The sequence below is a fragment of the Chelonia mydas genome, chromosome 1, assembly GCF_015237465.2.
Source record: "Chelonia mydas isolate rCheMyd1 chromosome 1, rCheMyd1.pri.v2, whole genome shotgun sequence".
Taxonomy (NCBI): Eukaryota; Metazoa; Chordata; order Testudines; family Cheloniidae; genus Chelonia; species Chelonia mydas.
Genome location: NC_057849.1, coordinates 36,411,562 through 36,431,793, shown reverse-complemented (window position 1 = coordinate 36,431,793; position 20,232 = coordinate 36,411,562). Strand labels below are relative to the sequence as shown.

Genomic DNA, 20,232 nt, shown 5'->3' with positions numbered 1-20,232 from the left:
CAGGGAGCAGATTGAGGTGTCATTAGAGGAGGTTTTGGGACAAACCGATAACCTAAACAGTAGAAAGTCACCAGGACCAGAAGGGATTCACCCAAGAGTTCTGAAGGAACTCAAATGTGAAATTGCAGAACTACTAACCGTGATTTGTAACATCATTTAAATCAGCTTCTTTACCAAATGACTGGAGGATAGCTAATATGATACCAATTTTTTAAAAGGGCTCCAGAGGTGATCCCGACAATTATAGGCCAGTAAGCTATACTTCAGTACTGGGCAAACTGGTTCAAACTCTAGTAAAGAACAGAATTGTCAGACACATAGATGAACATAATTTGTTGAGGAAGAGTCAACATGGTTTTTGTAAAGGGAAATCATGCCTCACCAATCTACTAGAATTCTTTGAGGAGGTCAACAAACCTGTGGACAAGGGGGATCCAGAGGATATAGTGTACTTAGATTTTCAGAAAGCCTTTGACAAGGTCCCTCACCAAAGGCTCTTGAGCAAAGTGAGCTGTCATGGGATAAGACGGAAGGTCCTGTCATGGATCAGTAACGGGTTAAAATATAGGAAACAAAGGGTAGGAATAAATGGTCAGTTTTCAGAATGGAGAGGTAAACAGTGGTGGGCAGAGAAGGTGTCTCTAGCCTCTGTTTGTCAGAAGCTGGGAATGGGCGATAGGGGATGGATCACTTGATGATTACCTGTTCTGTTCATTCCCACTGGGGCACCTGGCACTGGCCACTGTCTGAAGACAGGATACTGGGCTAGATGGACCTTTGGTCTGACCCAGAATTGCTGTTCTTATGCCTGTCTTTCTTGTGCTCTCAATAACCCTCCATGTGCGCTCGGGCAGTAAGGAGAAGGAGGCTGCCTAATTTGAGTGCAGAGGGGACAAGAAGCAAACCTGGACATGGCAGGAGTAGAGTGGGACAAGAACCCTGCATGGGAGACTGGACTTGGAGGCTGACAGGGAGAAGAGGGAGACTGGGAGGGGGGTGAGGGTGGATACTAGCAAGGGCTGGGCAAGGACACTGGGTGTCAGAGGGGAAGAGGAGACTGGGACTGGTTGGATAAAGACACTGGGAGGGGGAATCAGGTGAGGGAACTGTGGCTGGCTGGGCAAGGAGACTTGGATTGTGGGCAGGGATACAGAAGCAACTGGCACTCGTGGGGCAAGAAGACTGGTGCTGGGAGCTGGGTGTGAAGAAGTTGTGACTGGCTGGGCAAGGAGAATAGGTACTGGGACCAAGTGGGGTGGGGGTGGGAAAGAAGGTGATAGTAGAGGGGGGACAGATCTGACTAGGAGTAGGGTGCAGGGAGAGAACTGGGACTGGCTGGACAAAAAGACTGGGACAAGGAGCCTTGGGGACAGACAAGAAGCCCAGGGGGAGAGAGACTGGGAACCAGTGGGAATGGAAAATGTGGATGGGAGCCTAAGTGAGTGGAGGCTAGGGGTGGGGGTGGGGAAATAGAGAGAGAAAGAGAGAAGACAAGGAACTAGAAGTGGAATGGGGACTGGGACTAGTGGAGCAAGCAGAATAGAGTGGAAGAACTGCAGACATGCGAGGAACTGGGAATAGCTCGGCAAGGGGACTGGCAGTGTGGGGGAAGGCTTGGAGTCAGGTTGGGGAGATATTGGGATGGGGAGACTAGGACTGGCTGGGCAAGGATACTACCACTGAGGTAAGAAGATTGAGGAGTGGGGACTGGGTTTGACTAGGAAAATGGGACTGGGGTGAGGAGCCGGGGTGGGCGTGGGGGTAGGGCAGAAATGGTGAAGTTGAGGGGAACAGGCAGAAGAGTCTGTGCCCACTAGAGAACACTCACCTCCAAAGCCTAGAATGGATTCTAAGATTCCTGAGTCTCACCATTCCTCTGCTGTCAGAAAATATCTGTAAAACCCACTGGCAAAGTGTGTCTCTTCCCCCACTAGTGGTGGTCCACACAGAAGATGACAACCTACTAGTACTAACAGTTACTCCAGTAGCTCAAGTGGGAGAGGTCAGTGAAGTGGATCTAAAGGTTCCAATTCTGCTGCTGACCCATGTGGGTGTCAATATGATGCTATATGATGGAATTTGTGTTTTTCAGTTTGCCTTTTCAAAAACCTAGGAAATTACCAAAAATGACATCAATGTTAGGAATCGCAAGAAATAAAGTAGCCCAGGTAAACTTAATATTCTTTTAATGTAGTTTATTGTGTATAATGTAATGTAGTGGAAAGAGAGAAGTCAGTTCTGTGACCCAAAGAGGGAGTGATGGGGCAGAATGACAGATCAGGAAGCTAATTTTAGTGGAAGCATTTTGAACTGACTGTAGGGAGAGCAATATGAGTGCCTAGGATCTCAGAGAAGGAGATTGCAGTAGTCAAGAAGGGAGATAAAAGCCTGGGTGAGAGTTTAGCTACCTGCATGGAGGAAACCACCTCTCAGCAAGTGGCTAAGAAGGGGTTTTACTCTCATCCCATCATTGCCATGTGGTCTCTGAATACCACATGCCCCTTGCTTCGCCTAGGCAGGTGCCAGGCCAACAGGAAAGATGTTTCCACAAGCAAGGACCAGGGAACAATGGATGGAGAAGCAGGTGTTTGTGTGACATACCAGGGCATAATACAGACTAATGAGTAGCTGTGTCTCCCCGGCCCTGTAACCTGGGGTGCCTTTTACAATGCCTTGCTGCTGTAGCCTTCAATCTGGACTGCTCACAAACAGCCTCCGGCATGTGAGTCACTGTGACGGAGTAGGGCATGGGAAGTATTGATCTGGTAATGTTACATGGGAGTTTTACTGGTACTGTCCGCATTGGTGTTGGATGGTGGTGGGATATCAGGGTGTGACTTCACTTAAGGGATGATACGTGAGCATGTAACCTGAGCCCAGGAGGGGGTTGGGGCCAGGTGACACCTTCTGCCTGGGAAACTGGACAAATGCTGGAGTAGGAGCTGGGGTGTGTGGCTGGGTGAGATGGCTGGAGGGGGTCTCAGTTTGGAGCTGGCTGGGGAAATGGATGGAGGCCCAGCACCGGGGTCGGAGCTCCCTGCCCCCCAGGATGGACCTGACTGACGGGGTCCTGTTGTCTGTACCTACAACGTCGGTTTTGGACTGTGTTCCTGTTGTGTAATAAACCTTCTGTTTTACTGGCTGGCTGAGAGTCATGGTGAATTGCAGGAAGTGCGGGGTGCAGGGCCCTGACTCCCACACACTCAGTGACAGTCATGCCCAGCTATGTCTGTGGGTGATGCAGCCAGCCAGCCTCACTTAGGCTCTTACCAACCTTGGTAATGCTGCAGGGTGACCCCAACACACCTGCAGTCCCTGATCTTCCCCCAGAAATGTTTGTCCTGCACTGCCCAGCCCTCTCCTCGACAGTACAGATATATTAAGTGTACTATTCCTTAGGGAAATAATATGCCAGTTTATTATTTTAAATAGTTATCCAGACACTTCAACTTAAAAACACTGGATTAGATAAAATAATAAAACACATTTATTAGCTACAAAGAGGGAAATTTAAAGTGAGTACAAGTACTGAGGCATGAAAGTCAGAATGGTTACAAGAAAAATAAAGATAAAATGCTTACTGGTGGCTAATTTAACAAACTCATGTAACCCCTTTGGGGTTTAGAGAGCCTGGTCCCTTTAAATCTTTTTCCTGACTGGGGCGGGTGGGGGGAAGTGCTGATTGTTCCAGAAGGAGGAAGTGCTGTTGAGGGGAGAGCAAGAGAGTGTGTGTCTGGACCTGCAGAGAGAAGAGCTGCAGCAAGCAGGCCCTCGCAGAGTGAAGCAGCCAAGAAGCTGCCTGAAGCCTGGGAGGGACAGAGCAGCCGATTGGGGACTCCCCAGGACAGGAGCCAGGAGGAGCACCGTGCCAGGCAGGAATTGCCCAAGAAGGACAGGCTGGAGCTGGAGCCAGTATCACTGCTGCCCAGAGCTGCCTGGGGCTGTGAGTACTGGGGCTTGTGACTTTGCACTGGGAATAAGGAGGGAGGCTGTAGCTAGTTGAGTGGGGAGGTGGTCACTCTGTGTGGCTTTGCAGAGAGCGACAGAAGAGGGCACCGGAGGGGTTTGTCGGGGAAAGTTCACTGGCGCCATAGACGACCAGGAGCTCCCAAGACTCACCACTAGACTGGAACTTTACCCAGGACTCCTGAACTCTGCTTGGTGTCTGCACTTTCCGACTGTGCTACCACTGGGCCTGTGGGACCTTGTGTTGAATACAACCCTGTTTTAGCACTCCCCCAATCTTTCCCCCTGTTGTTTTCTCCTTTCATCCCTCTGTAAATAAATATTTCCCTTTCCTATATTCACTCTACTCTTCTGGGGGTGGGGTGTGTGTGTGTGTGTGTGTTCACGTTCACTCTGGGAGGTTGGAACAGGTGCCCCTGGGGTGGAAGGGACTTTCACTGCTGAGTTCCTGTGCATGCTTTTTTTTGGCCAGAGTTGCCCGCAGAGCAGACTCCATCTTGGCAAGGGCAGTAAAGTTACACTATATTAGTTTCAAAGCAAAGGTTTCTTACCACATGCTTTCAGCAGCTTTCTGACCAAACTCTTTAGGTCAGGACCCCTCCCCCAGAGGCCAATGGCTGCTTCTTTTGTCTTTTCAGGTGCAGAGAATGCAAGTGACAGGGAGAGAGAGGGTGTGTCTGCCCCTTCCTTTTATAGTCCCCTGCCCCTTTTGAGAAGCATTTCCAGCTGGAAGCAAGGTGACAGGCTGACTGTGTGGAAGGACACTCCATGCTGTTCTGCAGCTAAGATGTAGATTTTTGCACCTGGCTCCTTTCCTGCCAAAGAATGGCTACTGAGCAGGTAATGGTCCATCAGTCTTGTTTACACTTGGCTGAGGCATCAGCTTGCCCTCTGTCCCTGTTTGGCTACTCCCCAGACTTCTCTGGAAAACATACTTTTAGTCATGATCTCAGCTTACGTTTACATCTTCACAGATAACACTGCTATGGGCATTTTGCCATGATATTACTGATAAGCAAATTATGAGTGTTTACAAAGTATGCCTTGTGGGGTATCTTTTATGATTATCATTACAACAATGTGTAGGGAGTGAACACAGCAGTATATTCTGTCATAGTTTGCTCAGCCAGCACTGCACACACCAGCTGGGGTCAAACAGATGTATATTGGGCCAGAGCCCACACATCCTGAAAGGAGGTGGGAGGGAGCAGAGTGGGGCCTGAGAGAGAAAGCTATCAATTTAAAAAACCAGCACCTTTCTGCATCCCTCATCTGCCAATCCTGAAATCCCCTCCCCTGCCCTGGTGTACCTCAAGCATCAATCACTGACATCCACAGCCTGTCCTATGGGCCCTTTTTCTCCACTCTGCCTCTGCACTGAGCAGGGAATCCCTCACCCCTCTCTGGAGTGATCACTGGGGAGTGATGAGCCTTTTATGTGCAAGGGGTAGTCAGGCCAGTGAGTGCCCGGTCAGCGCCGGGTGCAGGGATGTGGCAATGGAGCGATTGCTCCAACGTGTGGTTGACACCAGGCCAGTGAAAAGAACCCAATTTACCTAGGTATACATTCCCCTGGTGCCTAGGGCTGCTAGTCATTCACCAGCTTCTCCTCCTTTGCAGTGAGAGGAACTACCTTGCGGCCCTGTGCCAGTGCCATCCTCAGCCGGCTCCTCCCTTGCTTCCTCCAAGGTGACAGAACACTATCTCCACCCTCACTGTGCCCGTGGAGACATAAGCAAGGAGTGGGGAGCTCAGAAACTGGGCTCCAGAGACTTGGATTCTCTCTGATGGTAACATTACCCCCCTCGCCCCGCCCCGCCATTTCCCCACAGTGCAAATCACCCAGTCTCACACAGAGGACCTTGCTTGATGCCAGTGTGTGTGTGTCTAGGTTTTTGATTCCTTCCTTCCTGACCCCTCCAGCCAACCCTCAGTGCATGGTCCCTTGTGTTTACTACAGGAGGGGAAGCAGGTTGCCTCAGAACTGGGGCTGATAAGAGCCAATGACAAAAAGAATTGTCTACACTGCTGGGTGCAAGGGACTTCTCTTTGTGCACAGAGAGGGATGTCTATTGAAGCAGAAAGGCTCTGGGAATGCAGTAGCTGAATAATAGGGAGAGATTCTAGGTGTCAACAACAAAAGAGAAATGGAGGTTAGGTTGGGATGCATTAGCTAACCTGACCCTAAATGTGACCTCTTTACTAATGTACGTGCAGGGTACCAGTTTCTCAGTTAACTTTTCAGGGGGTTCCCCAAGCTCTCCACAGGCTCCACCTTGGCTAGCTAAACCAAGACTGAGCACTTATACTGCATTGCCACTAGGGAAGTGGTCACTGTGAAGGTTAGTTATCATACCCCAGCCTGATCTCCAGCACTTTTCTTGTGTAGACAAGGCCTGAAAGAGCTACATCTGTCTGGCTCTGGTAAGCAGTGACCAAGTGGAGAGCACATGAGCGCTGTCTGTAAAGATCTGAAGGGGGTTAGGATCTGGGGGTTGAGGGGAGAAGTTTAGGGGTAAAACTAGGAGGAAGGGAATGAAATGAAGGAAGGACATTACACTTGAAGCTCAGTCTGTTTATAAGGGATCTCTTAGCCTGTGGAGTCTCTCCCTAAGGGAAAAGCTGGGAGCCCCTTCCCCCAGGACATTTAAATCTGGCTTGGAAATCTCCCCTATCTGGTTCTAGATGTTGCTTCCCCCACTGGAAATCCAATGAGGGGGCAGGTGTGGAGGGGAGCGGGGCAGCCTCTTCTTTTAACAACTGGGATCCAGAGTCCAGTCTGTAAGGCCAAGACAGCAATAGGGTGGGAAACATCAGGCTGCTATTTGGGCTAGATGATTAGCCATCTCCCAGTTTGCCTGGGCAGTGGCGTGCTACATGTGGAAGGAGCCTCCTTTGGGGCAATTTCCTTTTTTTTTTTTTTTTTAAAAGCATTCAGTTAATTTTGATTTAATAAAGGGAAGTGTGGAAAAGTGTCATTTCCCCTCCCCCAATTCCAGAATATGGGTTATTGAGCTAGAGAGGTTTTCGCAGCCCCCTTCCTCTTCCAATCCCTCCTTGGGCTCACTTTCTCTTTGATGCCCCTCTCCCAGGTGGAGCCCTTCCAAGGCAGTTGGGTAGAGCACAACAACACAGCTCTGAACGGCATTTGCCTGCACTGTGCTGACAACACCATTGTTGAGTTCTTTGTGGGGCTTTGAATAGCTCTTTGGTTCCTCTCCCTTTGAAACATCCCTTGTTTTTCTTCTCTGGTTGTTGCCATATCCCAGCACCAGCCAAATGTCTCTCACGGTCTCCTCCCCTTAGCTCCATGAGGCTGATCTGGAGTTTCTTCTGCTGCTGTCAGATGTGGGTGGTCATGCTTAGTGGTTGGAGCAGGTAGCCAGGAACAGGCTCTGACCCCGAGCTCCTGAGTCCAAGGCCAGCTGGCAGAGTCAGAAGTCAGGAATTGGATCCAAGGGTCAGGCTGGGCTCCCTGGGGTGACGCAAGGCAGGATGTGGAGCAGGAGCAGGGCTGAATTCTCGGAAACAACTGAACATTTTGGCTGAACATTTTCTAGAAAAATGCAGCCTGAGGCAGTCACCCAGCATGGAAAATTTCAGGGCAAACAGTTGCAGTTTGACAAGTTATAAGCAACTTAGAAGAACTGTTGGGCAATTTTAATTATAGGCAGTGCCAGCAGCCCAGTCTATACTAATAAATGGGCTCCTTCTTCCAGGTGTTGTCAGCAGCAACAAAGTTTGGGTTCAGCTATCTTAAGGGGTTTCTCTTTAAATTAACAAACAACAGCAGCTTGAGCCCCCACCCAGAAACCAGGGAAAAATGAACAGAAGAATGGCCATACAGGGTTCCCCTGGGTTCCCTTAGCAGGCAATACTTGCCCTCTCGCAAGCATTGAATCTGAATATAAAACAAGGAAGACTTTATTTGGGTGCAAGGGGACACAGAATCAACTTGGGGAAACACACCAACTATGCACATAAATGAATAAACTAGCCAACCTATGATATCTTTGGCAGAAGTCTGTTAACTCAGTTCCCCACCCTCCAGGTGAATGTCCAATAAGCAACTGCCTTTTTCACACATCACTTCCCTCTCCCCACTAAGGCCCACTTATGGTTGGTGTCAACGGGGAGCATAGTCCCAGAGTCCAGGACAGCACTTAGCCAGCCTGCATCCCACCCCCAGGGGAAGTGCTGCCTGGTCTGGTCCTGAGGCTCCACCACAAAACCCATCTATGGTGATTTCAATTTTATTGGCGCTGGGTCGGGGCCTCCTTACCAGTGTTCACTCAACGCTGCTCCTGTCCACTGCTGCCTCTCACCACAAATTTGCTTCTGCATTATCTCTTGTTGCGGAGTAGCCTCTGACGTCTCTTAGCAATAGCTTCCATGAAGGGGGATCAATGATCTGTAGAACCCTCCAGCACACTCCTTGCCACAAGCAAGGTGCACCTCTCCTCCTTCCTACACCTCAGTCCCACTCCCACACCAATTTGGAGTTCGTGTATTGTTCTGGTGACTCCCCGAAGTGTCACTTGGAGGATTTATGGGAAGAAAACTTATGCAAATTAAGTCTTGGTAGCTGTACTTTCCCTGTTCACCAACCAAGGGTGGCAGAGAGCTCCTTATCCTGTAAAGCAGGAGTGGTCAATAGGTGGCCCAAGGGCCAAATCCAGGCTGCCAGATGCATTTGAACAGACCACAACGTTTTTTTTAACTTATTATTATAATTATTTTTACTATTTTTGTATTTTCTCTAGAATCTGGACCTTGACTATACCTTGATGAAGAAATTTGGTGGAACTTGACACAAAATAATTGATTACCCCTGCTGTAGAGCTTCTGTCTCTCTGGAGTTCTGGGTAAACAGCTTTGAAGCAGTTCTTGGCCACTCTTTCTCCTGTTCGCCAACAGATGGTAGCGGTAAGCTCACTGCCTTCTGGGAACTTCAACCTCGGGACTGACACATACAACTGTTAACAATGACCCCAGCTCTTGCAGCCTTTCTGTGTTGGCCCTTCTCTCCCCAGAAGCTGATTTGTTTATTCTTTAAGAAACTTTTCTGTAGAAACTGGATTTTACCTAACCAGGTGGGCTAGTCGCACAGATTTAAATGGAAAGGGCTAAGAATTGAATAGGCACCTCAGAAGAAACTGGCCTTGTTTTCTCTCAGGAGACAGAGACTGCAAATGGCCTCTGCTTCCTCATAAAGGTAAGTAGCCAAGGGTAAGTGTCTTAGCTTTATCCTATGGGAGTGCCACATCCTGATTGAACGAGGACCACCTCCCTCACAAATCCCTGGGGCAGAGTCCGGGGTAGGCAAGATAACAACCGGTAGGTGAAGAGCATGGAACAAACAGATATGTTTGCTCATCCAGGACCACATGGTTCCAGCCTGGAATGGGTAAAATTACCATTTGGCTGGTGCCCAGATTTATGGACAGGGAGATGGGGTAGGGAGGGTGGAGAAAAATCTCACCACTCAGCGTGAGGGAACTTCAGGGAGCAGAAATGAGACCCTGAGATAAAGCTATGAAAGAAAAAAAATCTCTCTCTCTCCCCCTGCCAATCCCAGGACCCTCTGTCCAGTACAGCTGCAAGGTCCTCTCCCCTGCTTCTCTTTACCTCTGAACCTTCAGCAGCTGCCCTAAAATCTGCTGCCTGCCCTCAGGACACACAGTCCCTCTTTTGCCCACTTTGCCCTGGCCCTGGGCAGCAGTTTCCTTCAGCCGCTGACAGTCTCACTGGGAAATAATGAGCCCTTTGTGTGCGAGGGCTGGTTGGGTCAGTGCCTAGGTGCAGGGATGTGGCAATAAGTGATTACTCCCAGTTGGATTTGGCACCAGGCCAGCAAGGAAACCCAGCCTAGCTTTCCTGGCTATAAATCTCCCTGGTGCCTAGGGGTGTTAGTCACTCACAAGCTTCTCCGTGGATAGCTTCAGAGCTGATGCTGCACAATGCAGCCCCTTATCCATGCAGGGCTCTGCCTGCTCCTCTTCTGCTGCTTCCAAGATGCAGGGGCACGCAGCTACATCTACACCCTCACTGTACCCAATGGAGGCCCATGGGGTGAATGGGGGAGAAAGGAGTTTTGCACCCATGGCTACGCTAATGGATTTGCATTGAAGGTAAAATTCTTCCCATCTTACTGCCACTTCCTCACCCCCACCCAGTCTCTCAGCAAGAACTTCTCTTGACTCTAGGCTGTTCCTGGGTTTTAAAAATCCTCTCTTCCTCACACTCTGGTCAGCCATTGGCATACAGGGTCACTGATTTTATTAAAGGGTGTGGGGCAGGGAATGTCTCTGACCCCAGAGCTGGGGCTGAAACGAGATGAGAACACAATTGTTTGCACAGCTGGGTTAATGGGGCTTTGCTTTGGGCTCAACCAGAAACATCTGTCAAAGCAGAAAGGGCCAGGGGGCGTAAGGGCAGAGTTAGGAGGCGATATTAAAAGAGCTAAATCTGTCTGGCTCGGGTGAGCTGCGAGTGAGAGGTGGAGATGTGACCACTGTCTGTAAGCATCTGAAAGGTGTTAACATGAAAGGGCATGGGGGGGGCGTATTTGGGGGGGAAAGTAGGAGGAAGGGAATAAAATGAGTGAAGAAAGTTTTGCTTGAAACTCATTCTGAGGGCAGGCCTCCACTAGAAAGTTTTGCCAGCATAGCTACGCCTGTTAAGGGTGTGATTTATTTTCATTTTTTGAAAATATTTCTATGCTGGCAAAAGTCCTAGCAGATGTACCAAAAGTGCTGTTGCCAGGACAGTATATTTTGCTCACCAAACTGGAATAAGCTATACCAGCAAAAGTATTTTTCCTGCATCCAATGAAGTGAGCTGTAGCTCACGAAAGCTTATGCTCAAATAAATTGGTTAGTCTCTAAGGTGCCACTAGTCCTCCTTTTCTTTTTGCTACTGCAGTTATGGCTACACAAGGAGGATGTTGCGAGTAAGGCTAGAACAGCAAAACTATTCTAGTGTAGACTCGGCCTCACATTTCCCTGCCAGAGAAGGAACTGTTAGTCTGTGGAGTAAGGGAATGAGTGGGAGCACCATCACCACTGCGTTTAAATCCCGCCTGGATATCTCCCCTCTCTAACTGCTGTGAATCTGTGTCTTGCTGCAAGAGTGAAAATCCAGTGTGGGGGTTGTGGGTAGGGGCAGCCTGCTCACTCTTCCCAGCTGGCATCCAGGGTCTCTGCCTGACAGAGTGGATGTCAAAGAGGTGGAAAACATAAAGGTGAGTACAGGAACTCCTCACTTAACGTTGTACTTATGTTCCTGAAAAATGCTACTTTAAGCAAAATGATGTTAAGTGAATCCAATTTTCCCATAAGAATTAATCTAAATGGGGGAGGAAGGAGAGGGTTAGTTACACACACACACACACACACACACACACTATAAGTTTTAAACAGACAAGCTCAAGGCTAATTAAGGTGTGGTTCCCTGTAGACTAGGGAAGGTGGCTGCAGGTTAATTGGAGCACCTGCAGTCAATTAAGGCCCTGTTAGGAACCTAATAAAACCCCTGCTTCAGGCAGCGAGAAGAGGAGGAGGAGAAAAGAGAGGACTGGAGCTTGGAGGTGTGCTGTGAGACTTGGAAAATCAGAGAACTGAAGTAAGGGGGAGAGAACTCCCTTCCCTAGCATCTAAGGACTGCAGGTATCCCACCCAAGGGGAAGAGGGTAAGAACCCACAGGGGTTGAGAGGGGCTGGGGCTCAGAGTAAGGAGCAAACCCAGACCCCTTGTCCATTTCCCTCCTTTACCACCGTCCTGGGCCACTAGCATGGCCAATGACACCCAAGAACAGGGGCAAGGGGTGGCATCTTAGCTCCCTGCCAAGAAAAGCGCAGGACCCACCAGACTAACATGGGCCATCTTGTCACGCTCTATACAGCAATTATGACTGTGAAACTTGGTTGAGGTGGTGGAGTCAGAGGGTGGGATATTTCCCAAAGAATGCCTTGCTGCTAAATTGTGAACTAGCACTCGGCTGAGCACTCAAGGGTTAACACATTGTCGTTAATGTAGCCTCACACTCTACAAGGCAGCACGAATGGAGGGAGGAGACACAGCATGGCAGAGAGAGACAGATGCAAACACTGTGTGTGTGTGTGAGAGATGAGCATTGCCCCTTTAAGTACGCTGACCACACTCTAAGTACATTGCCTTTTTAAGTAGATCAAGTTTTAAGTTGAGACAGCAGCTGCTGCCAGCAAGCTCCCTCTGTCCTGAGCCCTGTTGTGTCCCCTCTGGCTCTGTGGAGATAGGGGGCAGGGGGAGGGGGACACCCTGGCATTAGCACCCCTCTTCCCCCACCCCTTTGCACAGCAAGCAGGAGGCTCCTGGGAGCAGCTCCAAGGCAGAGGGGCAGGAACAGCACACGGCAGTGTGGGGAGGGACAGCTGAACTGCCCGGCAATCGATAGCCTGCTGGGCGGCTGCCGCACAGGGAACTTGGGGGGGCTGCCGGTCCACCCTGGTTCCAAGCCCCCACCAGCTAGCTGCAATGGGCTGCTCTTCCTGCAAGCAGTGGACAAAGCAGGCGGCTGCCAAACAATGTTCTAAGGGAGCATTGCGCAACTTTAAACGAGCATGTTCTCTAATTGATCAGCAACGTAACAAAGTTAACCAGGACGACATTAAGTGAGGAGTTATTGTATATGGGAAAGGTTGTTTAGTTGCCTCCCAGCTTCCCAGGGCAGTGGCTGTAACGTGTGTCAGGAGCCTTCTGGGACTGATTATTGCTGGACATTTTCCTTTTTTTTTTTTTTTTTTTTTTTATTTTTTTAAAGAAATGTAGTTAATTTAATAACAGGAAGTTGGGAGGGTTATTGGCTTGGGGGATGGGATTCCCAATCTGTACCTGTGCCACCATCTTCTGTACCCCTCTCCTAGGTGGAGCCTTCCCAAGGTGGCGGGGTAAAACGTGATGACACGGCTTTGAATGGCATTCGCCTGTACTGCACTGACGGCTCCAGCATCGAGTCCACGGTGGGGCAGTGAGTAGCCCTTTGCACTTCCAGAGCAGGAGGGATGGGAGAGAAACCAGAGAGAATAACCATGAACGATGCCATTTGCACAGGGTCTCTTCTCTGACTATTCTCTCTGTTTGGAATCTGTAAAGGAAAATTAAAATAGGGCATTGGCTGTTCTGTTTCTGCTTCTTTATGATGGACACAGCTGGCCATTTCACATTAAAATTCAGATCTTGTGTGTCCTGGAAGTTGCTGTGAAGGACTGGAGAGAACCAGTGAAATGATACCAGCCCCAGAGTCCAGTATGAAAGCTGCAGCAACTGGGGAGCTGGGGAAAGGAATTTTTAGCTACATCCTTTCATGTTCTTTGGGTGAAATCCTGGCCCTACTGGAATGAGTGGGATTTTGCCATTGACATTGTCGGTTGTTGGCTCCGTGAGCTGCACCAGCTCTGGCTAGGTAGCTGGTTCAGCAGACCTCGATCGAACTGCCCAAGAAGACCAAAGACTTGGTTCAGTGGTAAAGGCACTCAGCCAGGTTTATTGTCAACAAAGCACTGTACTAGTACCCCATAGACTGTACAGGAACACTAATACATGTATGCCCATGACCAGCTCAGTAAGTGGCGTGACTTTCTGCTTCCCCCCTAGGCCAGACAGACACTTCCTCTGTGACCCCTCTTTCATACCCTGATGCAAACAAGTTACGTATTACCCTTCTGATGTGGTTAGTTACCAACCCTACCCCTCGTACTTCCGGGTTCGAACAAAACATTTTCATTCATCATCCCATCCTGTCCTCCCATCCTGGTTTTACTTGGGGTCGGCATGTTCCTGTTCCATCTCCCAGTATTGTGTTTGTGCCATACCTTTATGTCGGGGGGGTGGTACCTGCGTCTTCTGGAATGTGCACACATGAATACCTTGAGCCTAGTACTTCTTGGAAGTACCTGTGTTTTTTTGCCAAGTGCATGTATCACACAGCAAGTGTCTACTTTGTAACAGGGCCTGACTTTAGCTCAGAAGCTGACTCTTGCTAACTTGGCTTTGTAGGTTCTCTCTACTGTCTAATCTTTGGGTATAAGATTCAGCGCAAAGTATCACAGATCCAGTCAGGTGCCCCCTTCCAGCCACCCTCTGGGCTGCTGTGAGGGGAAGCCAAGCCTCTGTGTGCCTGGATCCCCATGTGCTTGGGGCTCAGCAGGCTGCAGCACTGGTTCCTCCTGGGGCCTCTCTGGCACATTTCCTGGTCGTTGACTGTCTGCTACTCCTTCACGGAAGTGGGGCTGCTCCACCAGGAGCGCTGGAAGCTCCCTAGAAGTGGGGGAAACACCGGTGCCCAAACCGTGGTCCCGTCCCCTTGCTCTGCCTCTTCCCCCGCAGAGGCCTCGCCACCCACTCACTCCTCTCTGTCCCCTCCTCCTGTCGCTCACCCTTAAGGCAGGAAAAGTGATGGGATCTTAGCCCCCTACACCTCCCTGTTCTGGCACTCTTGTGCTCTGCCCACCCTCCCTAGGCCCCCAGGACCAGCATTGACCCCCAAGATACCCCAGTTGCTTAAATATACCCTCTCCCAGATCTCCACCCCCGTTTAATTCCCTTCAGAGGCACACAGTAGTTGTGATGCTCACAACACACACTCAGCCATTTTGCCCAGAGTCTAACACAATTGTTCTTTTACTTTAGCCTATTAAGTCCAAGAGCGTACAGATCATACAAAGCAATAAACATCCTAACTGCAATAACCCCCGCCGTTTGGGATGCTGGGGGGCTATCTGTGTCCAGGACGGCTGGCAGGCAGGTCATCTTACATGCCGGATGACTTCTTCCTCATGAAGTTCCCTTCCCCAGCTTCTCTGATCTTGCTCTCTCCTGCCCATTGCTTCCTCTTCCTGTCTGACTCTTTCCCCATCTTTAAATCCCTCCTGAGTCCTGGTCAGCTGCTTTTTTTTTTGTTCTGTGTTTGGTAACTTTCCACTGCGCAAAAAAAAACCCCTCCCCTCAGACAGAGGAGCAAGTATTTTTTTTTTTTTTTTTTGTATTGGAATGCAGTTACTCTTTTGCATGGTCAAAGCATCGTCATTAGCATTAAGTACCTCCCCGTTGTCGTCAGTCTAGAGAATATTTGGTACATGTCCTGTCAGCAATGGTGCATCCACATACAGGGAGGCATTTATGATACAGCAGTTTTTCATAGTAACATTTCATAATAACTTAATATCAACCAGAACTGATAAGTTCTACACACATTTTCCCAAATTTGTCACTCAGGGCTCATCTCCGGAGTCCTCCAGCAAAACCAGGGAAGACCAGGCTTGACGCTTCTGATATTTCTAAGGTTAAATACAAGGAAGAAAAAACACTACTCAAGAAAAAGAAAACAAAATACCCCAGATCCTTCCAGGCCTGTTTTCAGGTCACTGCTGTGTGTCCTATGAACACTGGGCTTGGTGCACAGTAACTAGGATGACTGGTGCCCCGTGATGGGTAGCAGACCCTGAATAAGCCTCAGGTAATTATTTTCTTCTTTGGCAGGTGGGGCAGTTGGACTGGGGTCCACTGGTGCCCCAGGAGCAACCTGATCTCCTTCTCGCTGAGAGTGGAACCATCCCAGGGAAAGGGCGATGACACGGCGGCCAACAACATCCAGTTCACATGCTCAGGTGGGACTGGGCTGATGGGCACCTCGCATTCCTGGGGTGATTTTGGCCCATGGAGCAATCGCTGCAGCTCTGGGGCCATCTGTGGGATCCAGACAAAGGTGGAGGCACCCCAGGGCCGTGGGGATGACACTGCACTCAATGATGTGAAGTTCTTCTGCTGCGACTAAATGAGCACCTGTCCCTGCCCATCCCCCAACACCAGCACCTGCCCGTTAAACACCATTAAAGTTTAGCTCTGCTTTTGAAGAGGATGGTGTCTGTCTTATTGACCCAAATCAGACATGTGATCATGTACCATCTCCACATCTACAAGGGAATGCTGGATTGTGAGGAGAGCCAGGAGAAGAGGAGACAGGGAGGAGCGTGAAAGGGGGGAGAGATAATGCCTATGATAAGGAGAGAGAGAGAGAGAGGGGGGATGCATGGCCATATTGGGTAGAAAGGGTTTTTTTTGAGATGTTGGGAATCAAGTAATTTTATTCTAAAAATGGTTAAAATTTCTTGTCCAGAGAACCAAGGAATGACTGGGGCCAAATCTTGTGTGTGTGACTGATTTTTGTAAAGAAGTAGACAGTGAAAGATACAAAAAGGTAAATGATTTACAGCTGTGTATGTTTCCAAATATGGCATGCTTCTTAGGAAGAAGAAAAGGAGTACTTGTTGCACCTTAGAGACTAACCAATTTATTTGAGCATGAGCTTTCGTGAGCTACAGCTCAAAGCTTATGCTCAAATAAATTGGTTAGTCTCTAAGGTGCCACAAGTACTCCTTTTCTTTTTGCAAATACAGACTAACACGGCTGTTACTCTGAAACCATGCTTCTTAGGATCGCCAATAAAATTACGCAATTACACAATTTTACAACTTGTCCAAGTTGCAAGACCGGACACAACAAATCCAGGCAATGCTACAGCGACATAATGTGTTAGGGTGCGAGTAACAGTAATACAATAAGAGAAGGCATATATGAATAGAGGAAGGAAGGGGGCTGGGGTGAGTGAAAAAGAAAAGGGGTAAGGTTGAATGGAAGTGGGGCATTATTTGAGTTATCTCAACATTTTTATCCAAATGTATCCAGAAACAGGGTCCAAATTTCTTCAAATTTATATAATTGATCTCTGTGGCTGTTGAAGGGCTTTCCCTTCACCCCCTCCCCTGGTTCTTGTCATGCAGAAGACTAGAAGTCTGAAGTGCAGGCAATGCAATGCTTATTGGGGTTAGTTCCAAGCAAAGATATCCATAGCTCTCCATGCTGGCAGAGTCTGTTTCCCAGTGTTCCCCTTCCCAGCTCTGATGCTGCAGAGCATTTACCCCGTGTCCCCCTTCCCAGCTCTGACTCCTCAGAGCCTTGCCTGTGTCCCTGTTCCCCCTTCCTCCTTAGCAGGACCAAATATACCTGCAGTGCATGCCCCTAGTCACACCCCTTACAACTTACGGTTATGTTCCATTTTGGGGGGTCGTGAATCTGGGGTCTTCATCCCACCTCTTTTGTATCCCATGGGAGGGGTAAGGAGTGGGGTTGTGTTCTGGCCAAGGCCAGGCTTTTCTGTGGCTTTTAGTGTTTCTTATGCCTCTCCCCTCCCCATTCCCTCGTGCCCCTCCTAAGTGGTTGCTTGACCTTGGCTTGAGAAAGAAGCCAGGCAGCCTTTCAGTGTATGCTCATATAGTACACTCCCACCATACCCTTAATTCTATCCCTTATGTCTTCCCATTATACTAACAAACCCATCTGGCCCGGCAGAAACAACACACACCATGTCTTTGTCCTTTGTTCACACGGCAGTATAAGATACAAGAGTATCAAAACGTCAAACCCAAAATTCTATCTCAGGTTGGCAAACAAGCCTCTATACCAACAGTGGCGATAAGCTATTCTTTCTTTGGCTGCTTCTCAGCCATGGCCAAATGCCACTGCTCTGTTCTGGGCATAAGCCTACCCAAACCTTTTTGTAAAACATATGCACTTGCTAATCGTTGCAGCCTTTAAGGACCAAAGCTTTTGTAGTTAAACCAGCTTAGCAGGTACGTATCTTTGGATGTCATTTCCTGCTGAGGTTTGGCTGCTGAGGCCCAGCATTATTTTCAATCCACTTCTTTCCACAGCTCCCTGTTACTGGCAAGTCCCACAGCGTATGAATCAGGGTTCCTTTTACTTTGTTACAGGTGCCAAACAGCACCAGAGGATAAGGCCTTTATCTTGGGCAATCTCTGCGGTGGCCAGCGCATTTTGGATAAAATCTTTTGTTGCATTAAATGGAGCCTGAGATTCAGAGAAGCATTTTTAACCTTATATAACGTGCTTTGGCACAGAGTTTCTTTTTAAGGGCTGTGATCAATCCCCTTGAGCACTTTCACTTTCCAGACTAATGGAGTTCCTCTTCATTAAGGGCCCAATCTCAATAATGGTCTTTCTCTTAGTGCCCATTCAGGAAAGTGACTCCCACTATTTTAGTCACATAGAGTTCTTTGCTGTGCTTTAGGGAACACCATGATTTGAAACAAGCCAAATAATCACTGTTGTGAATGATGGCTGTTTCATCATGAAAGAAAAACAAAATCAACGAAAACAAAAGAGAGAGAATAAACAAGGGTTATTTCCATTACAATCTCTTTGGTCTTGTTGGGGCCCAGCTGGCTCTCAGCCAGATCCCTAGGCAACCCAGCAAGCTCAGCTGGACCCAATAAGCCCCCTCCAAATGTTTGTACTGCCTGATTGGGCAGGGGAACCAACCCGCTGCTACTTGAGCCTTGTAGCAGCAGTCACTCCTGGTGTACTATACCTGTTCTTACAGCTGCTTTCTGCTTCAGCCATTGTGCCAAGCCCTGCTCCTAATCCTGTTCCTGCTCCAGTCCCAGCCTACCTGCTCTTTTCTGGTTCTTAACTCCTGGCTCTGATAGACTCTTGGTTACATCTCTGGCTCCAACTTACCCTTTGAGTTCTGACCTTCAGCATGGTCCCTTGACTTTGACTCCAGCTTCACCTTTAGACTGGTGCCTGATTCCACGTTTGTCATTACCTGAATTGCTACCACAACCACAAGGTGATGTCTGCTTCCCCCCACTAGGTAGGCCACCCATGACCCAGCAGTTCACAAGTATGCCTCTCCATGAACAGCTTTTAAGAGAGATTATATCTTTGTAGGCCTGCTTCTGGTGGTGGTGCTCTTCTCTAGGGAAGTCAAGATCAAACATATCAGTTGTAAAATTAACAGCTAGTTCTGTTCTAATGAATCCTAGATGACTAAGCCAATTCATAGATGGGCAAAGAACTTTTTGTTTAAGGGGTTGCTGTTGTCTGTTTAGCTCATAATGGATAACAAACAATTTATAAATAGGTAACAGTGTGGTCTTAACTAAGCCTTATGAAACTGATGAAAGTATTTAAATAATTTATTCAAAAGAGGCCATTCAAGGAGCTGTCTTGAGATAAGATTCATTAATTTGCCTAAGAATATTAAATTCAAGTGTCATTTGCTATTTTTCTCTATTTAACTTTGGCTCCTTTATATGTATATATAGTTTAAACCATTTCTATATCCTGTTAAAATCATCAACAGGGTAAATCTAATTCCACGGCAGTGCTTTGATGGTGAAGTGTTGGTGATATTATTATGTGGCAGAATCAGTGATTGTTCCTTCTTGATGCTGTATTGTTCTTTGTCTTGCTGCTGTTTGCTTGCTTGAAAGAAATGATACTGTTGAGACAGAAGTTTTTAAGGTCAGGCTTGACAAAGCCCTGGCTGGGATGATTTAATTGGGGATCGGTCCTATTCTGAGCAGGGGGTTGGACTAGATGACATCCTGAGGTCCCTTCCAACCCTGATATTCTATGATTCTAAGTGCTGTCAAAGTTGAGAGATGGAAGCTAAGAGTGTTGCCTGCCTGAAAGAGAGACTTACACTTGTCTCTTTTTATTGTTTGTCTGGAGGTAAAAGACACACCCCTTTATTACTAAAGGAAAAAAATCTCCAGTCTCTACTTTGTATTTCTGATCTCCATTCTGAATAAGCAAAAGTCACTCCACCCTGAGATAGATGCTGTGGACCTTGAGCGTGCTCCATAAGAATTTAGGATTTTTTTATATATATATCCTGCCAAAGAGCTGTGTGGATGCAAGATTGGCAACTATTGAGCACGTGCAGTAAGGGGTGACAGAGAGGTCAGTTAGATGGTCAGAACCCACTCACAGCAATCACAAATTGTTTTAAAGGTCAGATGTCAATCAGAATTCTGAGATAGTGGTCAAGACTGAGCATGTGTGAGTGAGGTAATTCTAAGAATAGGAAGGCATATAGAGAAAGAGCTACAATGTAGCATAAAAGACCAGCTGCCAGCAACAGTTTCCGAGTCCAGAAGCCGCATCTGAGAAGGAGAGAGGTGTGCGGGAAGAGCCGGGGAAGCCAGCAAGAAAAGTCCAAGAAAAACTGCTGCAGAGATTAAAAAGAAAGCTGGAGTGGAGCAGAGCTGACTGACCAGGAACTAAAAAGCAGCAGCACTGCTGGTGGTTTAAAGCAGCAATGGATTTATAGAGTAAGCTTAATAGTCTTTTAATGATAGTTCAGCATAAATATAGCATAAGTGTTTAATATGTGCATGCTTGGTGTTTGTAATGGTTTAAAAC

General features: G+C 48.2%; 1 protein-coding gene and 1 long non-coding RNA gene across 2 annotated transcripts; both read left to right on the top strand.

The window, feature by feature from the left end:
• Positions 1-3,697: 3,697 nt before the first annotated feature.
• On the top strand, positions 3,698-8,050 carry LOC122463077. The gene is made up of 3 exons (XR_006286058.1): positions 3,698-3,943; positions 4,605-4,806; positions 5,587-8,050. It is a non-coding gene; the product is annotated as an uncharacterized LOC122463077 (long non-coding RNA).
• A 1,810-nt stretch (positions 8,051-9,860) lies between these two features.
• Positions 9,861-15,857, top strand: LOC102934842 (vitelline membrane outer layer protein 1). Its single transcript, XM_007059690.4, has 3 exons — positions 9,861-10,097; positions 12,870-12,973; positions 15,484-15,857. The coding sequence occupies exons 1-3, from the start codon at positions 9,927-9,929 to the stop codon at positions 15,776-15,778; spliced, it is 570 nt and encodes a 189-aa protein (XP_007059752.1). The 5' UTR covers positions 9,861-9,926; the 3' UTR covers positions 15,779-15,857.
• The last annotated feature ends 4,375 nt before the right edge of the window (positions 15,858-20,232 follow it).

Excerpts from the sequence above, each read along its gene's own strand:
- LOC102934842 (XM_007059690.4), top strand. The coding sequence starts at position 9,927 with ATGCAGCCCCTTATCCATGCAGGGCTCTGCCTGCTCCTCTTCTGCTGC. Across the intron at positions 10,098-12,869 it reads CTAATGGATTTGCATTGAAG|GTGGAGCCTTCCCAAGGTGG; the intron begins GTAAAATTCTTC and ends CCCCTCTCCTAG. Across the intron at positions 12,974-15,483 it reads ATCGAGTCCACGGTGGGGCA|GTGGGGCAGTTGGACTGGGG; the intron begins GTGAGTAGCCCT and ends CTTCTTTGGCAG.